General features: G+C 36.0%; 1 protein-coding gene across 1 annotated transcript in view; it reads left to right on the plus strand.

Moving 5' to 3' along the window:
- Positions 1–22,718, plus strand: part of PRTG (protogenin) — a 122,704-nt gene that overhangs the window by 53,876 nt on the left and 46,110 nt on the right. Inside the window, exons 3-11 of the mRNA XM_069492034.1 lie at positions 4,033–4,177; positions 5,142–5,275; positions 7,441–7,578; positions 7,833–7,991; positions 8,571–8,730; positions 10,090–10,337; positions 12,480–12,644; positions 16,380–16,685; positions 17,885–18,073. Coding sequence (XP_069348135.1) covers positions 4,033–4,177; positions 5,142–5,275; positions 7,441–7,578; positions 7,833–7,991; positions 8,571–8,730; positions 10,090–10,337; positions 12,480–12,644; positions 16,380–16,685; positions 17,885–18,073 — 1,644 coding nt within the window. The remainder of the gene's footprint in view (positions 1–4,032; positions 4,178–5,141; positions 5,276–7,440; positions 7,579–7,832; positions 7,992–8,570; positions 8,731–10,089; positions 10,338–12,479; positions 12,645–16,379; positions 16,686–17,884; positions 18,074–22,718) is intronic.

Below are 22,718 nucleotides of genomic sequence, written 5' to 3' on the forward strand. Positions count from 1 at the left end.
CATAGTGTAGAAGGGACAAAGACTTGTGAATACGTGGTTATAATACTATAAGATAAAAGCAGTGGTGAAGGTCTGCAGTGTACAGAGGTTACAGAGAAAAGGGTCAGGAACAACTTCCCAAAGGATAGGATAAATGAACTAGGCTTTAAAGAATGATAGGCTTTTATCAGGTGGACAGAGGGACCTAGGATATTTGAGAGAGAAGGAAATGCTCATATAAAGCTCAGAGGTGGGCTGGGTGCAATGGCTCACATCTATAATCCTGGCATTCTAGGAGGCCAAGACAGGAGGATCCCTTGAGGTCAGGAGTTTGAGAACAGCCTGAGCAAGAGTGAGACCCCGTCCCTCCTAACATAAATAGAAAAAAAAAAAAATTAGCTGGGCATGGTGGTGTGTGCCTGTGGTCCCAGCTACTCCAAAGGCTGAGGTGGGAAGATCGCTTGAGCCCAGGAGTTTGAGGTTGCTGTGAGCTAGGCTGACACCACGGCACTCTAGCCCAGGCAACAGAGCGAGACTCTGTCTCAATAAATAAATAAATAAATAAAATAAAATATATAAAGCTCAGACATGTGAAATAGCATGGTGTATTCAGAGAATTATAAGTAGTTCAGTGTTAGTGAAACGTAATTGTATGAGGCTAGAGAGTTTTACAGGGACTAATTAATTCATCAGCAACACAAATCAAATCCATGTTTTTGATGATCACTCTGGGGGGGGGGGTAATTGCTGGCAGGGGACGTATCAGCTAAGAGGCACCTGAAAGATTTCTGGGCAGGGTATAATGATCAGGGTCTGAATTGAACAGAGGACTGTTAGGGATGCAGAGACGGCGGATGTGAGACAGATATATATGAGATAAAACATTTTGAATTGGATGCTTGATTCATTGTTAGGTAATGGAAAAAGAGACTGTTCAAATAGTCCTGGAGGAGCTTCTGCTTCATGAAGAAAAGTTAAAGTAAATTAGGTGTTTCAATCTGGAGAGGTAAAGGCTGGGAAAGAATAGGCAAAATTCCCATTTTGAAATCTGTAAATTGAATACAGACTGGATTATTAGTAACAACTGGAACTAATGGTCACCCCTCACACATGGAAAAGGTAAATATGGGATCAATAATAAGAGTACATAATACTTCATAAGGCAAACATTAAACTTAAGGAAATTTACATCCTAATTCTCTCCAAAATGAATGTATTCGACGTAAGTTTAGTTCATTATAAAAAGACAGGCTTACATTGTTATTGAAAAATCAGGTTGTTCTGAATGTGAAGATGATATTTTGAAGGTGAATAAAACCATCTATTTCCTAATTCTTTAGTAAATGAACAGCAGTTCATAGGTTTGGCCCAGAATTAAAATGTTTGTAGATAATCATCCTAGAAAGTGATTACAGAAGCAATTAAAAGAAAAACTATTGATTTTTAAAGTTTGATGTTCTATTTTTTTTTATTTATTTTTATTATTTTTATTTTTTTTATTTTTTTATCATTAATAACAATTTAATTTTACAGAATCAAAGAGTCTAACAGTATATCTTGTTAGATACAGTATGTCCTCATAATGTATACATTATTTCTTGTACAATGATATGAAATAATATGGGAAATATTCATGATAAATTATTAAGTGAACAGTGCAAGTTAAAAACAACAGTTTCATATTTTTTTCCCCCACCCCCCCTTTCCCGAGTCAGCACCTTCAAGTGTTACCACTCCCCAGACGGTGCGCAATGCACTCATTGTGTAGGCATACCTGATGTTCTTGAATAGTGGTTCTCCAACATTTCAGTCTCACTCTTCATACTCTTACCTCTTGTATTATCCTGGATAGAGCTGGAGCCCATTCTAGTAAGTGAAGTATCACAAAAATGGAAAAACAAGCACCACATGTACTCACCATCAAATTGGTATTAACTGATCAGCATTTACGGGCACATATAGTAGCAACATTCATCGGGTGTCGGGCAGGTCAGGGGGAGGAGGGAATGGGTATATTCACACTTAATGGGTGCAGTGCGCACAATCTGGGTGTACTTGAAGCTCTGACTTGGGTGGGACAAAGGCAACCTAAACATATGTACCCCCATAGTTTGCTGAAATTAAAAAAAAAACTTATTGAGGACCCCAAAAAACTTTTATTTATGTAGCTTGTATCTATTGATACTGTTAGAAATTTAAATTGAGAAAAATATTCATTAATTTATTTTCAAGTGAAAACAATACATCCCATATTAATATGACTTTTTTAAAGGAAAAAATTATTGAGAGGAATGGTATTGTTTTACTTTGTGCAAATCTCTTTGGCTACCTTAATAGAAGATAGCTGGACTGTCACACGTATCTGCTTCTGCATTGTCTGTTGCGATAGCACCCATTAGGTAGCTTCTGAAAACCACTGTACACTCCAGAGAAAAGAGAGTGAAAAAGGCTGGTGATTATGAAAATGGTTTTGACTTTGAGAATCCACTGACATAGCAGTTTGAGGACTGCTGTTCTCAAAGAAACAGAAATTTGTGTTACATACACAAATCAAGTATTACTTTAACCCCACTCCACCCTTTTTGAAAGTAGATCCTCCTAAGTATAATTTCACCATTGTTCACTGGCCTTGTCCTATACCTCTAAAGCCCTGTGATCTATCTACAGATATATGAAGTCAAGTCCAAGGAAGAATTTGTTAGTCTTCTATGACCTTTTACCTTTTCCATTCTAGTGATGCATAAGTTCATCTAGCTCTATTCTCTCCATTTTTCTTCATAATTTGTTATTATTGATAAACTATAGAGGCATATTTTTTGAACTGGAGTCTGAGGAGGGAGAGTAAGACTATAATTGGGGCCCCTTCTTTGTATCTTGGAAGACTTATTTGTAGAGGGAAGGGAAACCACAGTATTACCTGGAGTCCGGACTCCTTCAAAATGCAAAACTATGGACACTGAAGACCACTTCCTGGAGGCCTGCCTAGAGTGGTAAAGAAGAATTCTCTCTAGAAAATATCAACACTTCAAGATTTATCTCTACTTTGAAAATCCATGAGCCTAAAAATAGTCTCTTGAGTTTCTCTACCTTTTATTCATCAGATACACTATTTGTCTTCTGTCTCTCCTTTCTCATTCTGCTCCATCAATACCAGCTTCATCCAATTCCAAACACAGAGTGATGTGTCTGTGTCCAATGAGAACCAAGTCTTTGTGTTCTTTAAGATATCTCCACAATCTCTCCATTTTCACTGCCACCACCCAGTTCTGTCATTCCTATTTAAACAAGCTTAGGATTTTTTACTTGGGACTGCTTTTATCAATCCATCCTGTGTAATACTGCCTGATTAGTTTTTCCAAGACAATATGTTATCATAACACTCGTTTGCTACGAAGTCTTCAGTGATGCTTAATTTGTACCATGGTACAAATCTGCTTTACCTCTACCTCTTCCTTCTGCTTTCCCATGAATCCTTCATCTGAAATATTCTGTAATACTTCTGGCTGTTTCCCCACAATTCTGTGAACACAGCTGCACATTTCTTAGCTTTGTGCTGTCTTCATGTTATCCTTTTCATCTGGAATGTCCTGGTTTTCCCCTGTCATCTAAATCTAATGGATTCTTCAAAAGACAATTCAAAACCAACTCCTGTAAGTGGTGTTTACCTGGCTAGTTTGTCTTTATTTATTTCTCTCTCCTCTGATATATAGTAGTATTAGAAGTTTGTACCACACAGTTTTGTATGTAATTATTAATATATGCCATTATTGTTTATTTTTATTTCAGTTATGTTAATTTTTTCTCTCCAAATCATAGTTTCTTGAAAACCTATTTATAATTTAATTCTGGGAAATACCAGACTTCTTAAGTTAGGCCACACTGCCCATTGGTTTTTCCAAAAATTTTCACTAAAGTTATCTTTGTGCTAGTTAAGTTAGGTTGGTCTTATATCTGAGCAGGAGTTCAAGTCTAATACATAATATCCAGCACAATGTTATTTCTAAGTGTGGTTGTCATGTACTCATTCTGAATTTGTCAAACTTTATCTTATAGCTATTTCTGCATTTGAAGTTCAGCCAGTTTCCACTGAAGTCCAAGAAGGTGGAGTTGCTAGATTTGCATGCAAGATTTTATCAAACCCTCCTGCAGTCATAACATGGGAATTCAATCGGACCACTCTGCCTATAACTATGGACAGGTAAATGTAGATTTTTGTCTTTGGAGGTGATACAAAGATAATGAAGACTTCATGGTGAGACTGTATAGGAAGAAAAACCAATCTCTTAAGACATTTCAAACTTAGCCAAAGAATTAGATTGTCAGTCTCTGTGCTGTGGAGCATGGTTCCTGGTTCACATCAGAATTTAAATAAATTATCTTACTGCTTTGTCCCTTTCCTCAGCCATCTGTTCTGACTATGGGGCCATCTGAGTATCTAGATGGCAGCCCAAGGTTTTTGGAAACCAAATTATACCTTCACTGCTGGGAAGAGCAGTACAGATGTAAGGGTCTCCTGTGTAGGCCCTGGTAGCTGCCCACTCGATCTGTGTCTACTTCGCAGCCACCTCTTCGCGCGCGCACGCGCGCGCGCACACACACACACACACACACACACACGAACATACCTGATGCTCTGACAGTGGTTGATATAGGGATCAAGAACTTGGTAGCAGCAAATCCAAAAAGTTTGATTCCCGCCCTGCTCCTGAGTAGGCAAAAATCATTTGCTAAAATGATGGAGCACTAAGATGGAAGAAGTTATTCAAGGAAGTGCATTACTAAAAAAAAAAAAAAAAAAAAAAAAATCTAGGTATATCTTGGAGAATACATAGATAGTAATAGATAAAAAATCAGGGATTTGAAAAAAATCATAGTAAGCTCTGGAACACCAGTTAGCTAAATGTAAGCTAGAATGTCTGATGAGGCTCTCTGTGTAAAATTAGATTGATAGATTTCACAAACCATATCATGCAGAATTACTTATGTTTTAGAGAGCTTTAGTGACCCAAATGAAAACAATCGAATCGAACTAATATTTTAAGAGGGTGGTATTGCTCCTAGCACTGTAAAAAGGTTGAGTGTATTAATTCCTGTCATAGAATATGTTAAATAAAATATAAATTCTACTACAAAAAGTTTAATTACCTTTATTTGTATAACAGGATAACTGCCCTACCAACGGGAGTGTTGCAGATCTATGATGTTGGCCAGAGGGATGCTGGGAATTACCGTTGTGTTGCTGCTACGGTAGCCCACCGACGTAAAAGTATGGAGGCCTCTCTAACTGTGATTCCAGGTACCACACAGCATGGCTTTACATTTCTACGACTTTTTTATTGGCCCAGTTATTACTTTTTCTCCTCTTGCTGTAGTCATGTGTCATAAATAGAAGTTAAATTTCATTTAAATTATTGTAATCTATTTGTAAAATGGTCATTTTTATTTAGTAGGCAACTCTTCTTTCAGAGGCTAACTTATTTTCTGTTATGTTATGTCATTGCCTTTAAGAAAGATTGAATATTTATGTTATAAATACCATCATCTCTTAGTATCCCTGGGGGATTGGTTCCAGGACCCCCTTGGATACCAAACACCACAGACCTCAAGTCCTTTATATAAAATGGTGTAGTATTTGTATATAACCTACGTACATCCTCTCATATGCTTTAAATCATTTAGATTATTTTTAATGCCTAATACAATGTAAATGCTGTGTAAATAGTTGTTATACTGTATTTTGTCTAAAATTTGTATTTTTATTGTTTTATTTTTTTTCCAAATATTTTTGATCTGCAATTGGTTGAATCCACAGATTTGGAACCCATGGATACTGAGGGCTGACTGTATTTCAGTTTTGTTTTTAAAAGTATAAAATACAGTCCTCATGTGGTGGCTCACGCCTGTAATCCTAGCACTCTGGGAGACCGAGATGGACAGATGGCTTGAAGTTAGGAGTCTGAGACCAGCCTGGGCAAGGACGAGATTCCATCTCTACTAAAAATAGAAAAATTAGCCAGGCGTGGTGGTGTATGCCTGTAGTCCCAGTTATTTGGGAGGCTGAGGCAGGAAGATCACTTCAGCCCAGGAGTTTGAGGTTGTGGTGAGCTATGGTCATGCCACTGCACTCTAGCTGGGGGGTGACAGAGCAAGACTGTGTTTCCAAAAAAAAAAAAAAAAAGTTATAAAATACAGAAAGTACAAAAAAGATTATGACAATCATCTCTTTCCACCAGAATTGTCTACTGTCAATAAAGATATATTTATTTCCAGTCTTGTATTCTTTTGTTTGTTGTTTAAAGAAATGTCATAATTTGCATTTGTAAAGATGACGCGTGCTTGTTATAAAAAGTAATGTTTATGAAAATAAAAACAAAATTTTTATGTCAAATAATATGAAAAAGTATAAAAAATGTTTTAAAAATATCATTCCCAATTCTAATATGCAGAAATTATCATTGTTAACATTCAGTGAACATAACTGTATATATTTTACCATACATCAAATATAGCTGGAAGGGAAACTAGAGAGATAAATATGAAAAAAACAAATACATATTTTATTAAAATGGAATTATACATAGATGCTATTTTTTATTTGATATCGATTAAATTTAAATTTACTTGACTGTAGTAGAAAAAAACCTGAACTAAAGACTAAAGAATGCTTAATTTTCACAAGAGACATTACTTCCTGAAAGATCCTTTAACGTTTAAAAAAAAAAGAAATTTTGAAAAACATTCAGAGTCTGAAGTTTTATGTTTAATGCTATGCTTTAATTTTAGGTAGTATCTGTTAGCTTTGTGGTATGAAAGATAGGGACAAAAGCATTCTCACACTTCTCTTTTTTCTTAACAAGATTAGAGGAAGTATTAAATGAATGTTTTGAACCTCAATTAAAAGTGAATAATATGAAAATAACCCAAATGTTTATCAGCTGACGGATGGATAAATGTGTCTTATCTATACAATTCAATATTATTCAATTCTTATTGTTCAATAAAAATGAAGAACTGATACATGCTACAACACATATGAACATTGAAAACATTATCCTAAGTGAAAAGAAGCCAGTCACAAAAGACCATATAATATATGGTTCTATTTACATGAAATGTCTAGAATAGGCAAATCTAGAGAGATAGAAAGTAGATTAGTGGTTACCAGGCTATGAAGAGAAGAGATTGGAGATTGACTGCTAATAGGTATGGGGTTTCTTTAGAGGGTGATGAAAATATTCTAAGATTAATTTGGTAATAGTTGCACAATTCTGAAAATTCTAAAAACCACTGGATTATATGCCTCAGTTGAGTGAATTGCATGGCATGTGAGTTATATCTCAATAAAGTTGTTTAAAAAAAGAAAAATGTACATTATAACTTCAGAATAGATCGTTTAATTCATTTCATTTATTATATCTTATTTATAATTTATTTTTATATTCTGTCCTTTCCTCCCCAAAGCTAAGGAGTCTAAATCCTTCCACAGTCCAACCATAATAGCAGGTCCACAGAATATAACGACGTCTATTCATCAAACAGTTGTTTTGGAATGCATGGCCACAGGAAATCCCAAACCAATCATTTCTTGGAGCCGTCTTGGTAAGTCTTCTCAGGAAAAAAGTCTTTTCTTGTTCTAATTCTAATGAACTGATAATTCTTACTCTAATTCTAATGAAACTGATAACACATTGGACAATTGAATAACTTTTAATTCTGGCATTTCAATGTGTAGAGAAAGTTTTAATGTGGAGAATTTTATATTTTTCATGATTGATTGCTTGGATAGTAGTCTTTTGACATAATTACAGATTATACGTTATACTGTTTTAACTAAAGTATTTTCTTTGAAATAGATCACAAATCCATTGATGTCTTTAATACTCGGGTACTTGGAAATGGTAATCTCATGGTATCTGATGTCAGACTGCAACATGCTGGAGTATATGTTTGTCGGGCCACTACTCCTGGCACACGCAACTTTACAGTTGCCATGGCAACTTTAACTGTATTAGGTATGTTTCCTTTCTTCCTGCAATCAGGAGAATCTTACATTTTAAGATTTGCAGTTTTGTCTCATTCATAGCTTATCTTTCTTAAGCTTTGTAGCATTGATATGAAGGTTGATATGAAATATTGTAGTCCAATGATGCATTTTAAGAGAAAATTAAATACATATGTTAAAATATAACCATAGGGTCATTCTTCCACAGTTACCATCCTGTTTGCGTGCATACCGTTGTTTCTTCTTTTTTAAGCTTCTGTTTTTTATTCCATACCCACCTAAAAAACCATATACCCATTTGCCAGTCTAAAATTTTAATCTATTGTCTGTATGTATTCGCAAGTGGCCTTATATTGGGCTTGGTTAAGATGATCTCGTCTTAATAGGGAAAACATATAGGTGTAGTGGACACTAACTGAGCAGTGCAGAAAAGTTATCTGGATAGATACATGGGGACTTAGATAGGAAGCTCAGAATGTCAAAACATCTTCAGGAATGGGAGTTCTTTCATTTGCTGTACTCTTCCTTGACTCTTTATGTCATGCCTGTTGGTACCACTGAAATGTTTTCTTTTTTTCTTTAAAAATAGCTCCTCCTTCCTTTGTTGAATGGCCAGAAAGTTTAACGAGGCCTCGAGCTGGCACTGCTCGATTTGTGTGTCAGGCAGAAGGAATCCCTTCACCCAAAATGTCATGGTTGAAAAATGGAAGGAAGATACATTCAAATGGTAGAATTAAAATGTACAACAGGTAGGCTATATCACTTTGCTACTATTTTTTATAAGATATGATGGCTTTAGTAATTTTTATGTTAAATGGTTATAATATCAAATATCTTGACAGTTTAAACTAAAATAAATAAGAAATTAACTTAAGATTTATAATATTAGCATGCCAAAGATCCTCTTGTATTTTATACATGGTAATGGTAGATTATAATAAAATGAATGTTGGACAGTTCCGCAGACCTGGGTTCTAGTCCTGTTAAGCCACTAGTTAAGTTATAACAAGCAAGTGTATTAATTATTTGGGGTCTCAGTTCCTTCTTCCATGAAATGGGGAACATAGAAGAAAATAATTAATTTTCTGAGAATTCCTTCACAGTTCAAACTTAATGATTTTAAGAATTCATTTTTATTGGCCCATTCCGGTAATCCCAGCACCTTAAGAGCTAAGGCAGGAGGATTACTTGAGGCCAGGAGTTCAAGACCAGCCTGGGCAACACAGTGAGACCCTGTCTTTACAAAAAAATAAAGTATAGGCGAGACATGGTGGTGTGCACCTGTACTTGTAGCTACTCAAGAGGCTGAGGCAGGAGCGTTGTTTGAGCCCAGGAGTTCAAGGCTACAATGAGCTATGATCATGCTACTGGATTCTGGCCTGGTGACAGACCATGTCTCAAAAAAAAAATTGTTTTTAAAGTGAAGTTTTTGGCCGGGCGCGGTGGCTCACGCCTGTAATCCTAGCACTCTGGGAGGCCGAGGTGGGCGGATCGTTTGAGCTCAGGAGTTCGAGACCAGCCTGAGCAAGAACAAGACCCCATCTCTACTAAAAATAGAAAGAAATTATATGGACAGCTAAAAATATATATAGAAAAAATTAGCCGGGCATGGTGGTGCATGCCTGTAGTCCCACCTACTCGGGAGGCTGAGACAGGAGGATCCCTTGAGCTCAGGAGTTTGAGGTTGCTGTGAGCTAGGCTGACGCCACGGCACTCACTCTAGCCTGGGCAACAGAGTGAGACTCTGTCTCAAAAATAAATAAATAAATAAAGTGAAGTTTTTTATTTTTATTATTGGTATAAATATGAATTCTTGTAACATTTTCATTGATGTTAAACAAAACTTTAAAATTTTTTGTTGACCTGAATTTTATGTATTGATTGTAATATTATGTAAATTAGATGCTATTACAGAGTAATATAATTTCTTAATAAAAGCTCAATTTTTAAAAAGAAATCAATATAGAATATTTTTCAATAGAACAGATTAGTTTTTTGTTTTAAGTAACTTTTGTCATTTAAAATGAGAGTGCATTTAGCAATAGCTAAACATTATTTTTATATCATTCTTAGAATTTTTCATAGAAATAATTTTTGTCTTTCCTCAGTAAATTGGTAATTAACCAGATTATTCCTGAAGATGATGCTATTTATCAGTGCATGGCTGAGAATAGCCAAGGATCCATTTTATCGAGAGCCAGACTGACCGTAGTAATGTCAGAAGACAGACCCAGTGCTCCCTATAATGTACATGCTGAAACCATGTCAAGTTCAGCCATCCTTTTAGCTTGGGAGAGGCCACTGTATAATTCAGACAAAGTCATCGCTTATTCTGTGCACTACATGAAAGCAGAAGGTAAGCAATTTGAGGAATGTGTGTTTTTAAGTGCTGCTTGTTATTAAGGATTTGTTTTCAGTATGAATGATGTCTTAACATAATCCACACAATATTTTAAAAATTCTATGGTATTATCTCCTTAATAAAATTTTGTACACCAGTATATCTGTTTTTTTCCTAAATTTCATATTGCTATATACTTGCTGTATGTAAGTATAGTTTTAAGATTTTTTCTGTTTAGAAACAAGTACCAGCTAATGCAAAGCATCTCTGCCTGCTAAAAATTACAAAGTGGTGTACTTAGGAATTTCATTCTAGCCAAGATATAAATTCCTTAACTGAGACTTAATATACCAATTTAAGTATGCAGTTACATAGGAACAGCAGTGTGACTGCTTAGTAAAATAATAAACTATGGACACTATAGTATGTTATTTTTAAGGGGGAAAGTAAACATGACCAAATCCCCCATATATTTGATTTTGTATATTTTGAATATTTTCTGAAGTCATGTAAGGCTCTCTGAAAATTACACAGGACACTCTTTATTAGTATTTCCCTTATTATATAAAAGTAGAAATCAAATCTGTCTTAAAATTTTATTCAGAATTATTGGTTCCATATTTGGGATCTTTTTTATCCCTATATTTTACTTTTGGCAAAAATCTTAGAGGAAAAAGAAAAACAACTTATAAATCCTAGAGATTTCTTTATTCATTTTTCATAGAAACCACAGTAGAGGTTTACAAATTTTAAGTCTATACACAAACAGCCTAGCCTTTATGTAATATACATTAATTTAAAATATATGTACACAAATTTAAAACAAAGAATAGTGATATAATAAAATTATCTGTAGAAACAGGTGGTTTGTTGTTGCTGTTGTTTGTTTTTTGTACTTTGTAGTAGTGTTTTGTACTTTTTGTAGTGTTTTGAAAAGGAATATTTTGAATGTAAATCAGGGGTCATGGTAGCAAGAAGAATGAAAGTCTGATAACTGAGCATGTTGGAGTATGTTAATTCCCTTTTTAGTGATTTATGAAAGTAAAAGGAATGCTTGTTTTGGTGGAGACCACTCTTGTTCGCTATTATGGTTGTTTCATTAGAACCTCCGCATGCAGCTCAGTGGTCTATTCAGGGACAGAACAAGGCTTTTTAATTCGAACTCAAGGACCTTGTTTGGTAGGTCAGAAATCGTACTATGCAGCTCCTAATTAACAAGCCATTAGCCAGTCTGTTGTGAAATGCCTGTAATCTTGTCTAATTAAAATGCTATCAAGTTAATTCAGAAATGTGGGAAAACTTAATACTGGAATTTGCCTTCTGTTTTGTTTATAAATCCAGCGTGGGGAGAAGAGATTCCGTCCTTAGAGAGTTTTGATTAAGTTGATGTGCGTTTGCTGTGAATTGTTAGCAACGCTCAGTAGCCGCCAATGCTCTTGTTCTACTTTACAGGTTTGCTCTGTAGGAATTAAATGCCACAAAGACAAATCCCCTTCTATACCTTGCCATGCATATTTTATTAAGAATTGCTGAGAATTTTTTTTTCTCTTTAAAAAAAATTAAAACTGACTCTGGGACAAAGCATTTTGAGGCACATTCTGTGCCTCCCAGGTCTTTTGCTTTCAGTGTAAATAAAAGAACAACTTGTGTCAGTCAAACTTAATAGAATCTCTAGGGGCAAAATGAGATCTTTTGCACAACAACTTTTGGTCCAGTTTGTTTTTGTAAAGAGAAGAGCCGTTACATTCCCTACTATCTCTCCATTTGTGTTTAAAAGAAAGAAAGAAACTGTGGAGTTTAAAGAAGTAAAATTTACATGGTTATGAATTACAATATTCTGTTGTATTAAGCTTTGTTATGTTACTGCTGTACATTGTCCTTGCTGTGGGTTTTGACTAGATGGTAAGTGAAACTTAGAGGAGATTAATTCTTTTCAGTTTGATTTATTCAGGAAAGATGTAGACTAGTAATTTGTAGCAAGATGTGGCTTCTCTTAGAAAATAAAGACCTTCCTGTTCACATTTGTGAGGGGGACACAAAAGATAACAGATTGAGATTAGACCCAAGGACCAGTGTTTCACAGTGAGGGAAAATGGCCTTGTTAATTTTATTTGGAATACTGTGTTTGTGATTTTTAAACGCGGATTCTTAATCTAGGTTTAAATAATGAAGAATATCAAGTGGTCATCGGAAATGACACAACTCATTATATTATTGACGACTTGGAACCTGCCAGCAATTACACTTTCTACATTGTGGCATATATGCCAATGGGAGCCAGCCAGATGTCCGACCATGTGACACAGAACACTCTTGAGGATGGTGAGAAAACACGATTCTAGATATCTCAGTATGAATGTTCATATATTTAATCGATTTCAATAAATCAATGTGTTTTAAATTAGAGAAAATATCCTCTTTTTGGTTAAAAACAGGTATGTTAAACAGCAGGCCAATTTGCCATTTCAGATCTGACTCTCTTTGCAAGTATTATAGTGTGAGAAGGATAAAGAGCACTTTCATTCATAGTTCATAATATAAAGTTTAATAACAAAATTCTTATATTGTCCTTTTATTCTTCAGAGATATCTACTTTAAATTGTAAATACATTGCAATATTTTTTTTTAATGGAAAGAACAAAATGTGAGTTTTTCTACGCATGAATACATATAATGACGTACATATTGCGTATATGTAATGACTGAGGGTCAGAGATGTTAGAATTCTGAAACCAGGAGTTTATAAAATTTAGTACCTGTCAGTTAAAAAAATTCTTAGCACTTAGTATCTGTCAGTTAAAAAAAATCAGTACTTTGTTTATTATTAGGTACAATATGCTTAAGGAGGAAAACCTTCCTTATTCAGTTTGTTACCTGATCATGGTTTGGAAGTTAAGTTGTGGTGCTTTTGAGGGAGGGCAAGCCTACATATATTCTTATAATTGTGGGGAATTCCATCCATTAAGATAGTCCTAGAAAACTGATTATCTTCCTCTGATTCTTCATATCAGGTTGTAGAAGAAAGGATTTCTCTCTCTCTTTCTCTCTCCAGGGGCTCTAGAAGGCCCATTTTTATACCCCTCAATGTGAAAGGGAATTATTTAACATATGCTTTATTATATTATTCTCCCTTTACAAATGTTTTCTCCTCCTCCGAAAATGTGATCCACTCTTATTAGTTTTCAAACATTTTTTTATAAATAATCCCCAAATCTCCTTTTTTGTTCATTTGGTCCCAGATAGCTTACTTATATCTTTATAATACCACTTATTTAGGTGTTTATAGATTCAGAGTTTGACTAAATGAAAAAAATTCTCACTTACCTGGATGCTGAATTTCAAATTTTAGTTTTCATTTAAGACTCTGTTCCACTTTGGAGTGAGCTACAGTATATATGACATCTCTAGTTATCACATTACATTTAACAACCTCTGTTATGTACGTCTAAGGTGAAACACAGGCCTACATATATATGTATGTATGAGATACATATTTTTATATATATTATATATATTTTTGGCCAGCCACAGTGGCTCACACTTGTAATCCTAGCACTTTGGGAGGCCAGGGTGGGAAGATCACTTGAGTCCAGGAGTTCAAGACCAGCCTGGGCAACAACGAGGCCTTATCTCTACCAAAAAAAAAATTTTTTTTTTAAATTAGCTGGGCATGGTGGCGCACACCTGTAGTCCCAGCTATTCAGGGGGCTGAGGTTGGAGGATTGCTTGATCCCAGCAATTTGTGGTTATAGTGAGCTATGATGATGCCACTGCACTGTAGCCCTGGAAACAGAGACCCTATTTCAAAAAATCTATATGTATGTTTTAACATATATATTTTATATAAATATATGTTTTTATATATGATCTGTATTATAGGTCATATATTTTAATATATATTATGTGTGTGTATATATATATTTTAGGGTGTGTGTGTGAGGTATATTTCCCTCTGTATCCTTGAAGAAAATGAGTCTCAGCATAGCAAGCCACCTGTTAAAGTTTGCCGTTTCAATTCAGTTATGGTCTCAGAGTTTTTCTCTTTTAAACCTTTCATTACTCTGGAACTTTTTTATTTAATGAAGCTCGTTTTATTTTTTGGATAGCATACAGACCTTCTGACACTGCTTTTCAAATTTCTGCAAGTTTCTCCCCATTTCCTGAGGGTGCATAGCAGTGTGCCACAGATACAGCTAACACTTAATGGAGCACTACCCACCTGCCTATTCTAAAAACCTCATGTCCATTATCTCATTTAATTCCTACATAATCCTATGATAGAGGAACTATTATTGTATAAGAGGCAGCGAAGTATAGGGGGTAAGAGTATGTGCTCTTTCTGGTCTGCCTGGGTCTGCTCCTTCACTTACGACCTGTGTGAGCTTGGGCAAGTGATTTAACCTCTTTGTATCTCAGTTTTCTCAGTTATAAAGTAGAAATGATAATGATATTTTCTTCATCGGATTTCTTTGAGAATTACATGAGTTCATATATGTAAAGGACTCAGAAGTGCTTAATAAATGGATTTCTTGTTTTCCCCCTATTCATTCATTCAACAAATATTTATTGACTACTTGCTACAGGTTATTCAATATTTAGTAGTGAACAAAACACAAAGAAATCATCTCTGACCTCATGGATCTTACTTTCTAGCGGGAAGGGGCAAAGGAACAACGAACAAGATAAACAGCAAACGATACACTATGTTAGATAGGGATAGGTGTTGAGAAGTGGGGCAAAGCAGGGAAGGGGTACATGAAATGTTGGTGGTATTTGAGATTTCAGAGTCACCACCAGAGAAGGGCTCACTGGAGTAGGTGACATTCCAGTGAAGACCTGAAGGAAATGAGAGTGCGGGAGCTGGCCAGGCATCCAGCCGGGAGACGTGCATCCTAGGCAGAGGCGGCGGAAGCGCAGAGGGTCTGCAGTGCAGGCATGGCTGGAATGGAGGTACCTGAGGAGAGAGCAATGGGAGATGAGGCAAAAAGCGTAACAGAGAGCCCACCCCACAGGCAGCTAGAGCTTTGTAGGAAGCCATAACAAGGACTTTGGCTTTCACATTGAGTGAAATGGGAACTGCTTAGAGCAAAAGAATGGTCTGACTTGCATCTTAGCAGGCTAATGTGCCGACAGTATAGATGGGAGGGCCAAGGGCAGAAGTAGGGACCCCTCTTGGGAGGCTCTTGCTGCAGTCCAGGCTAAAGGTGACGGTGGCGTGGGCCAAGGGTGAGATGGAAGTGTAGAGCCACAGGACTGGCTGCTGAGTGTGTGTAGAGGAGTTGTGTGGCACCGAGGTTGGGTCTGAGCGATTAGACAGATGATTGCCGTTAACTAAGATGGGAAAGACTGTAAAAGGAGCTATGATTATTATCCTGTTTTGTGTATGAAGAAATCTAGACATGGAGAAGTTAATTTGGCCAAGATCATGCAGAGTTGTACGTGGTAGGAGACGGATTCAAACACAGAGAGGCTAACTCTAGAACCCAAGCCTTAGCTGTCAGTATAAGACTGCCTGCCACTCTACTTGACTCAGTTTCCTGGAATTCCAGTTTTATTCAAATTATTGGAGGAATAACTGTTTTCATATTAAACACCATGTGTCATAATTGGGAATATAAAATTCATATTAATTTTTAAGATGAAACTCTTACACTTAAAAAAAAAATTATTTGCCAGGTTATAACCCTGGAGTCCTAGGCTCCCCCACCCTTGTGTAATTCACTCCCCTTTATTTCAGAGACACTCTGGTGGAATTATTTGAGAAGTATTCTCATATTTTATATGAATATTGTCTTATATTCATGTCAAACAACAAAACAATCACAACAATGAAGAAAACCTTCCTTTCTTTGGTTCTATACACTTATCCTCCCTCATTATTTTTCTTTCTTTTTTCTGATCCATGCCCTGCCTCACTGAAAACCTCTGCTAGGGCTGAAAGTATCTCTTCTTTATTATGTTATGTGTTGTCATTAAGAGAATTCAATAACTACTGGTGTGCTAAGTGGCAATTTGGTTTTAAATATTTATAACCAACCTGTTTTCTTATGTGACTAGTTCCTCTGAGACCTCCTGAAATTAGTTTGACAAGTCGAAGTCCCACCGATATTCTCATCTCCTGGCTGCCAATCCCAGCCAAATACCGGCGGGGCCAAGTGGTGCTGTATCGCCTGTCCTTCCGCCTGAGCACTGAGAATTCCGTCCAAGTTCTGGAGCTCCCGGGGACCACGCATGAGCACCTTTTGGAAGGCCTGAAACCTGATAGTGTCTACCTGGTCCGGATCACTGCTGCCACCAGAGTGGGGCTGGGAGAGTCCTCAGTATGGACTTCACATAGGACACCCAAAGCTACAAGCGTGAAAGGTGAATTTCTGAAGATTGTTGAGGAAGAATAATACAGTATTTTTACTTTTGAAGAAAATGTTGCTTCTCTGTGTTTAAATTTTAACATTTTGTTTTATGAATACAAACATTCCATAGATCATGGACTTAATTGAAAAGATTAAATTTTTAATTCGGTAATCCCTTTTTGTACAGAGCTCATTACTGTATAAAACTTTTGTTCACACCATTAGTTTACTTAGCAAATCCTTCATGGACAGATCAGTCCAAATCAAACAGAATTGCTAAAAGAAATATATTAGTAGAGGCCTAATTAATATTATTGCCATTTTTTGTTTCCTGAGACAGGGCCTTACCCTGTTGCCCAGGCTACAGTGCAGTGGCACCATCATAGCTCACTGCAACTTCAAAGTTCTGGGCTTAAGCAATCCTCTCACCTCAGCCTCCTGAGTAGCTGGAACTATAGGCATGCACCACCATGCCTGTCTAATTTACCTATTTTTGTAAAGATGAGATCTCACTGTGTTGCCCAGGCTGATCTTGAACTTCTGGCCTCAAGGGACCTCCCTGCCTCAGCCTCCCAAATTACTGGAATTATAGGCATGAGCTACCACACCCGGCCTATTGCCATGTGTTTTTTAAATCATCAGTTCAGTAGGAAGGCTATAAGAGGAGGAAATTCTAGACCCTTCTCTTTTACTAACATGGAATATAACATGACCAGTTTTCTTGTTGTTGTTAATTGACTAATAATAATGCCTGTTCCTTTTATCACAGAGGAGTATTGGATGGTCAGAATTAGGAAGTATTCATTGTCTCTGTAAAAAAAATTAAATGCACAAATATAGGTATTATTTTAGTATTTATATGTCTTAGTCTTTTTAAGGTAGTGTTGTATTTTATTTTTTGAGTTTCAAAGGATTTACCCAATTTCTCCACATGGTCATAGTCTTGGTTTTACATCAGTAGAGTCTGTTACTACTCACAAACAGAACACAGATTAAAACAAGCACTCCTTTCCTTCCAAAGAGTATTTTGTATTTTTAATCCTATCTCAAAGTTTAATATCATTGTGAAATTTTGAAAGTTAGGTTAAAGTATAATTGTTGGATTAAACTTTTCGGTGACCATTGGCTTAAAACTGAGAGATCTGTGCTATTTTGTGTTTTCGTGTGGATTATGAGTTGTTTATACATACATTTTCTGATGAATTTTCCTAGCTCCTAAGTCTCCAGAGTTACATTTGGAGCCCCTGAACTGTACCACCATCTCTGTGAAATGGCAGCGAGATGCTGAGGACATAGCAGCCATTCAGGGCTACAAACTATACTACAAAGAAGAAGGGCAGCAGGAGCATGGACCCATTTTCTTGGATACCAGTGACCTTGTCTATACTCTCAGTGGTTTAGGTGAGTGAGTCTATCACTGTGCTTTTCCTTCTTTCCCTTCCTCTCTGACCTATTGTGAAAAAAGCTGTTGGATGTGAGGCAGGAGAACTGACTTGATGGTACCAAGAAAAGACTTGCTTTACTGTTTACTGTGTTATGCTCTGCTGCTTAAGCCAGTGACCATTGTGAGTCAACAGGCGAAATGTGAGGTAGCGGTGGTATGTCTCTGTCTTTCCTCTAGCTCTGGGAATCTGCTTTTCTTTCTAGAATTCACTTCTGGTAGAGTGAAATCTTGAGCAGTTATTGTGAGTGTGTGGGGATGTAGAATAGAAAGTAGAATAATGATATCAGCAAATGATTAAATAATACAATAGTTAAGTTTAACGTATAATTTACCTGAGAGTGCTATATAATTTATATATAATTATAAGTTATGTATAAAATAATGCCCTTACATATGACTCATGTAACAGTAAATATTTACTTTATGTAGCTCTAGCCCAGGAAAACTGGAGACAAAGGACTGAACTTTGCATTTGGATCAGTCAGTGTTCTGAAAGACACTGTTTTATTCCTTATTCTTCCTAACTTTGTAGGGTGAAAGGAATTTCATCATGTAAACATGTTTCATAGAAAGTAAAGAAATTTGTATCTAAAATGAATATTTGAGTATAAACAGACATATACTCCTCAATGTGTAAAATGCATACTTAGCTATTTGTTGCTCACGAGTAGTAGATTTTCACCCTCGAGTGCAAAGCAGTCACTTTAGTTATGATTACCAACCAAACAGGTGTGGAATTATTGTAGCACCTTCTGCACATGTCAGAATTTTACAAAGCACTCTGGCTTTTCCTTTCACAGACTGCCCTTTGGAGGTGAGGGTAGGTCAGAGGCACAGTGGTCCCCACTGTGGGCTTCTCCATTTCCTTCCCTGGCCTAACAGTAGCACAGACTGAGAGAGCAGCATTAGATTTGAGTCCCTGCACAGTAGCAAGCAGTGGTGGAAATCTGTTTTCAGATGCAGGGACATAGAACTACATCCTGCAGTTCTTTGCCGTAGCTTTCCAGATGGTATTTTGCTTATAATCTTATTATGTCAGTTTTTAATTTAATCTGTATTTGGTTAAATAAGTTTCACTATTGATCTCTGTCACACAGCTTTATAAACGATGAGAAGAAGTTGCATATGTTCTGGGTTGACATTACTCAAACCACTAATACTGAGATGATGCTAGAACAGCCTACTGTCACCAAAGTCGGCAATGTTTATTTCTAGCCATGGCTTCTCAGTGTACCCTTTCCGCATACATATCATCGATTCAGGAAAATTTTACTCAGTATGAAGTAAGAAACAGGATTTGGGACAATTGTTGAAGAATCATAGATCAAACTTAGTACTTCCAATTTTCTCATTATTAAGGAAATATAAATAATGTAAAAAACACACACAAAAACACATTCCTAGAATGCTCTTCTTAAATATACATTACAGGGAGCTCATTCTGAACAGATGAATAATTTACTAGAAAAAACAAAATAATGCTCTACTTGTGAAAAACATTGTAAAATGTTTATAGAAACATTTTATTAAAACTTTGGCAATGAAAAGCAATTCTTTAAAATTTTCTACACGTGCACATACTAAAGAGGAAGACACACTGATCTTTGTGGAACATTTTTATAATCTCTGAATAATAGCTTTCTAAACTGTAAACCTTTATTTTCCCCATATATTTGAAAAATAAATGATATAGATTTCTGCCTTTGATTTTATGTTGTAAAATCTATTGTGTATACTGTTTGAGGGATAACTCCATTTGTAATCACTTTTTTATGCATAAACTAGGTAATTATTTTGTTATAGTCAGTATACCATGTCTATTACAATAGCTCCATGTTTCCTGACTGTGGAGTTAGACTGAGCGGTTGGACTAATTGCAGTTTGGGGTGATGGAGGCCTCTGCCGCAGCCAGAGGGGCTTTCTTGTTAGACAGCAGGTTCCACACCCCTGGAGCCGCCGAGTCCCAGCTCGAACGGCTGACTAGCAGGGATGCATTTGTGTGGATGCAGGTATTGTACAGCTGTTGACTGGATCACCTGTAAGGTGCCTTTTAATCTTGAGACCCCTAGGGTCTGGTCTTCCTCTTCTAGAAAGTCAGTGTTGGGGCCTAGCCAACCCTATGGCCGGCTAATACGTTTAACCCACTAAGCAGGCAAGTGTTAACGGCTCTCATTCCTTCTTACTTTTGGATATCGGGAGAGCAATATGTCCTGTTAACTGGACAACTGACCATCTGTGACCATTTTTAGCGAGAGCATCTGGCGGTAGCTGCCTGTTTAACAGAGAGTGATGTGTCTAGAGGGCAGCAGGTTAAGAGAATCCTATCTGTGTCTCGCATGGTGAATACTTGCTTTCACTGAGCTTTTGCACATTAAAGATACTCTGACTGGAACTAGATTTACTAAGTGGGCTTGGAAATGAAATTTAAATGCTTCTATTTGCTGATTCAATGTCAATTTGAGTAACAAACTGATGTCCCAAAATTTCATTTTCATACTAATCCCCTTTCTGATACCCTTATATTCATCCTTTTGTTTGCACTTCTGGTAATTAAGTTTTCAGTTTAAAAAGTATGTTATTGGGACACATTCTCTTTGGTAATACACATAGTTCTTTGTTTCTGAAAGAAAGAAAAAGACAAATGAATTTATATATTGCAATTCATTTAACAAGCGATTTTTGAATATTTTTCTAAGTAAGGCATTATAGTACTACATAAAAAGATGTAACAGATGTAACCTCTGCTTAAAGCAAGAAGGGTTAAACCAAAAGATATTTAATTGACTGACTTTTCCAATTTCTCCCCACATTTCTGATAAACTAAATCTAATTGTATTTAGTAATGAAAGTTATTTTACAGCCTTTTACTCTAAAACCTCAAAGCTCAGTTCCCTCAGATGTACAATTTTATTTTTTGAAGTAGCTAAAAAGATTCTTGTGTCTTTAATAGTATAATATATTGGCAGAACAATATAAGTATTTTGATGTTGCTAGTTTGATTTTAATGACTTTTTTAAAATATAGTTTGATTTTAATTAGAACTAGTTTACTTTTGGAAGGGTTGGAGAAAACAGTAAGCTTGTGATTTAACATGTTTGTGTGATTTGTTCTAAATTGTTGTTTGAGGTTTGCTTTAAGACTTTGCATCCTTATTGTGATTAATTTCATTTAGATTTTTTTTCTTGGCACTTTTCAATGTTTAGCTCAGTTATAAATAGGATATTAAACTGTTTGTTACATTTGTTATATAATAAACAAGCAAAATTAATAACACACTTGTGTTCCCTGATAATAGTGATTTAAATAATTTCTTCCTCTTTTTTTTTATCTATTTAGAAATTGGCTTTTAATTCTGAAGTTAGAGTTTCTAATTGCAAAGGGAATCTTTTCTTAAGGTGTCAAAAACTGTTCTGAATGGTTCAGTCTTTATATAATAGAATGAAAAAGGAGAGATTATTTAGATAGTACTGTTGTTTGTTTAACATTTAGGACACTGATATTTAGGACATCGATATTATATCATCTTTAGCTTTTACTTTGGCAAAGAACTTATACTATTTTAAGTTCACAGCAAGCATGATTAGTGAACATGAGGTTTAGCACCAATTATTAATATAAGGATATAAAATATTATAAATCATTAGTAATGTATGTGGATCACTTCCACCTTCAAAACTCACAGATTTTTAGTTTTAGTTTTTAGAAATCCAAAGTTGGAATCTCCAATTACTGCCAGGGGTAGGAATCAAAAGAAACAGGTCCCTGGTTAATAATATAAATTTAGAGTCTCTTAGTTTGTATAGATGCATGCTAAAATTGAGTCAGATTTCTGGGTGTTGTTTTTTTACCATAATAGGGAAAGGTTTAGTTGGGTGGTATCTCGAGAGAAAAAAATCAAAAACTACTACTGGTGACCAGGTGTGGTGGCTCATGCCTGTAATCCTAGCACTCTGGGAGGCCAAGCCAGGAGGATCGCTTGAGGTCAGGAGTTGGAGATCAGCTTGAGCAAGAGAGAGACCCCATCTCTACTAAAAATAGAAAAAAATTAGCAGGGCATGGTGACATATGCCTGTAGTCCAGCTACTTAGGAGGCTGAGGCAGGCGGATTGTTTGAGCCCAGGAGTTTGAGGTTGCAGTGAGCTATCATGACACCACTACACTCTAGCCAGGGTGACAGAGTGAGACTCTGTCTCAAAAATAAAAACAAACAAACAAAAAAACTACTACCAGTGAAGCAAATTGATATAGCTGGAGGGAGTTGTAATTTTTTCCTTTAGCTGAGGCAGGAGAAGATTTTGTGGCACAACAGAGACCACTTTTATGGGAGAGAGTACATCGTGCACCTTACTATAATAGTGACTTTGTTTTGAAGAAAATTAGAATCACTCAGTTTATGAACTATGGAAATCATGTTTTAAGATGAGCCAAAGTCTTTCCAGAGACTGTTTTCTCCCACAAGGAAGCCTTAGATAATACTCAGAAAATTTTTGGAAACATCCTACTGGTGAAAATCCTTATAACGTAGTTGCTTTACAACTTTCTGATTGCACCACTTAAGATAGAGTCCAAGATACACTATATAATTTAATAACAAAATTCTCC

The sequence above is a fragment of the Eulemur rufifrons genome, chromosome 2, assembly GCF_041146395.1.
Source record: "Eulemur rufifrons isolate Redbay chromosome 2, OSU_ERuf_1, whole genome shotgun sequence".
In the NCBI taxonomy this organism is placed as follows: Eukaryota; Metazoa; Chordata; class Mammalia; order Primates; family Lemuridae; genus Eulemur; species Eulemur rufifrons.